This window comes from Budorcas taxicolor, chromosome 11 (assembly GCF_023091745.1).
Source record: "Budorcas taxicolor isolate Tak-1 chromosome 11, Takin1.1, whole genome shotgun sequence".
Taxonomy (NCBI): domain Eukaryota; kingdom Metazoa; phylum Chordata; class Mammalia; order Artiodactyla; family Bovidae; genus Budorcas; species Budorcas taxicolor.
Window position 1 is genome coordinate 29,928,290 of NC_068920.1, and position 3,191 is coordinate 29,931,480.

General features: G+C 41.3%; 1 protein-coding gene across 1 annotated transcript; it reads right to left on the reverse strand.

Moving 5' to 3' along the window:
• Nucleotides 1–2,018: 2,018 nt before the first annotated feature.
• LOC128055272 (putative olfactory receptor 2W6) lies at nucleotides 2,019–2,975 on the reverse strand. The gene has a single exon (XM_052647754.1). It carries the CDS (start codon nucleotides 2,973–2,975, stop codon nucleotides 2,019–2,021), a length of 957 nt encoding a protein of 318 aa, XP_052503714.1.
• Between the last annotated feature and the right edge of the window lie 216 nt (nucleotides 2,976–3,191).

Here is a 3,191-nt window from a genome sequence, read left to right on the forward strand (position 1 = left end):
TGTGATATAATTAAGGACACAGTGACCTTTTCCCTTTGAGATATGACACAATATTTACAATCTATAACAGTGACTCTAAATTTTCCTGAGAAGAGTGCTATGCAAATTGTTCCTTGTAGGGGAAAAAAGGGAAAATTTGAAAAGTATTAGGTGAGAATTCCATAGGGAGCTTCCAAAATTGATATATTCATAGAGATTATACTCTGTGTCTTGATTTCTTGCCTCCACTTCAAGATATTATTGACTCTGGAGTAATGCATATCTAGATAGTTTAGAGATGATATAAAAGTTAATTTTTATCATTGTTCAATAGGGAATGATTCTAAAAGGGCATTTCATCTATATCCCTGAGTCATGAAGATCTCCTGGAGAAGGGAATGACAACCCACTCTTGTAATCTTGCCTGGAGAATCCCATGGACAGAGGAGCCTGGCAGGCTGCAGTACATTGGGTTGCACAGAGTTGGACATGACTGAAGCGACATAGCATGCACGCAACATATAGTATATTTTTATGGCAGTAGGACACATACTAAAAGTTGTTTTTAGTGAAAGACATGAGAAGTGCTAAACCAGGAATATTTATATTCAGTACATGGGCAGCATTAATAATGTCCTTGGTAAACATCACGGCTTAGCATCCCCTTTCACTTAGTTTATAAATTAGGAAGAATCAATTATATTCCATATTTTCTACCTTCTTGTGGGAATAATAAAAACTAAACCTAAAACTCATTCTTATAAGCCCTAATTAATCTAAAATAAAAACTAATCTATTTGGACAAAGTACAAGAGTTAGTGCTCAAAATAGGAAATTTTTCGCTTTATGTCTAAAAACAATATGTTTTGAAAAAAATTTATTAGATATTTGGTATTTTTTCTAGGGCCTCTAGATCAGTCTAAGGTTTCTTAAATATTTTTGAGTAGGTTTAAATGAGAACTTGCTAAACCCATGCTTTATCCAGTTCCTAATGATAATACTGGCCAGGCTCCCAAATTTTGGAACCCTATTCACTTGTCATGAAACTTTAACGTCATATATGGTTTCCTAAGTTATGAAATGGGATTTATCTGATTGACAGCATCTCAAGTCTGAAGAAACATGCTTGCCTTTAAGTGTCAAATATATTTTCGTTACAACTGGTGAGATACTGCAATTATTAATGTAACTGTGAAACATTCAACATACAGAAAACACTCAACCATAAATATCCCAACAGTTCCCCACAGTTCATCTTAATGTGGCATTTGGCACTATAAAAGCACATTTGAACTTTCTAGGAATTTTTCTTCACTAATTCTAAGTTCATTCTTTTCACATATATTGAGGACCTGAAAGTGAAAATAAAGTCACTCAGTCTTGTTTGACTCTTTAAGACCCTATGGACTGTAGCCTGCCAGGCTCCTCTTGGAAGAGGCAAGAATACTGGAGTGGGTTGCCATTTTCTTCTACAGGGGATCTTTCCAACCCAGAGATCAAACTCAGGTCTCCCACACTGCAGGCAGACTCTTTACCATCTGAGCCACCAAGGAATCCCATACTGAGGACCTAAACAGTACAGATCATTGTGTCGGAAGCTGGTATAGGTACAAAAATGCCTGGTGTCTACATTCATGGATAATATTTTGCAAACATAGGTCACTGTCTGATCCTGTATTGGAGACCTCCTAGTGATGAATCCTTGACTTAGAAGGACTTGAGAGGAATACAAGTGATGGTCAACTCAGGAATTTGCACTTTCTCAACCTAGCTAAACCATTGAATTCCCGCATCTCATTAAGTCCCTTCTCAGTCTGTAATGTCAGAACACTCCTTTATTTGATAGGTCTAACAGTATATATTGGAGAAGGAAATGGCAACCCACTCCAGTGTTCTTGCCTGGAGAATCCCAGGGACGGGGTAGCCTGGTGGGCTGTTGTCTCTGGGGTCACACAGAGTCAGGCACAACTGAAGTGACTTAGCAGCAACAGTATATATAGAAGGTGGATCAAAAGACAGTCCCCAGATTTGATGACTTTTTACTCTACTTCTGCCTCCCCTTTGCCTAGTACCTTCTTCATGGCCTCTTTAACATCTTTGTTTCTCAGTGTGTAGATTAGGGGGTTAACACTGGGAGTGACTATTGTGTAGAAAAGAGTAAGGAACTTGCCCTGGTCCTGGGAATAAGTGTTTGCTGGCTGGAGGTACATGTATATGATCGTACCATAGAAGAAAGAAACGACAATGAGGTGGGAGCTACAGGTGTTAAAGGCTTTCTTTCGCCCGGCAGCTGACTTGATTCTTAGCACAGCTCGTGCAATATAGCCATAAGAGACGAGGATGAGTATGAGTGGTGCCAGGATGATAAAGATTGCCAAGGCAAATGCCAGTGCCTCAAGGGTCATGGTATCTACACAGGCCATGCCAATTAGTGCTGGCATCTCACAAAGAAAGTGGTCCACTCGCCGGTGCCCACAGCGAGGTAGCATCAACGTCTGGGGTGCCATTATGAGAGAATTGCCAAAGCCACTCAACCATGCCGCTGAAGCCAGCTGCCCACAGAGACGCGGGTGCATGATAACCATGTAGTGCAGGGGTCTGCAGACTGCAGCGTAGCGGTCATATGCCATGACAGCCAGGAGCACACACTCCACCCCGCCCAGAGCCAGGACGAAGTAGAGCTGGATGGCACAGCCCAGATAACTGATGGTCTTATCTGCACCCTGAAGGTTGTAGAGCATCTGAGGGATGGAACCTGTGGTGAAGCACACATCTAGGAATGAGAGGTTGGCCAGAAAGAAATACATGGGTGTGTGCAGCCGGGAATCCACAACTGCAAGTAAGATGATGGTCATGTTGCCAAGAAGAGTCAGCAGATAAAAAGTGAGGACAACCACAAAGAGGATCAGCTCTAGGTGGGGACGATCAGAGAAGCCCACCAGGATGAAGCCTTCAAAAGCACTTGTGCTGTCATTTTCCATCACCTGTGACCACATGTTACCTGGTAGGAGAAAGAAGAGTATCTATGAAGGGCATAGATACGCTCCCTCAAAATGGACTGACTGGTAAAATGGTAGAACAGAAACTTCTTTGGAAATGCTGAATGCTTGACCCAGAATTTCAATAGGTGTTAGTTAAGTAATTACTGGATCTGAAAGCATATTATTTGCGAATTTTCAGGCTCTGGGCTGTGAATTTTTTACCAATATTTT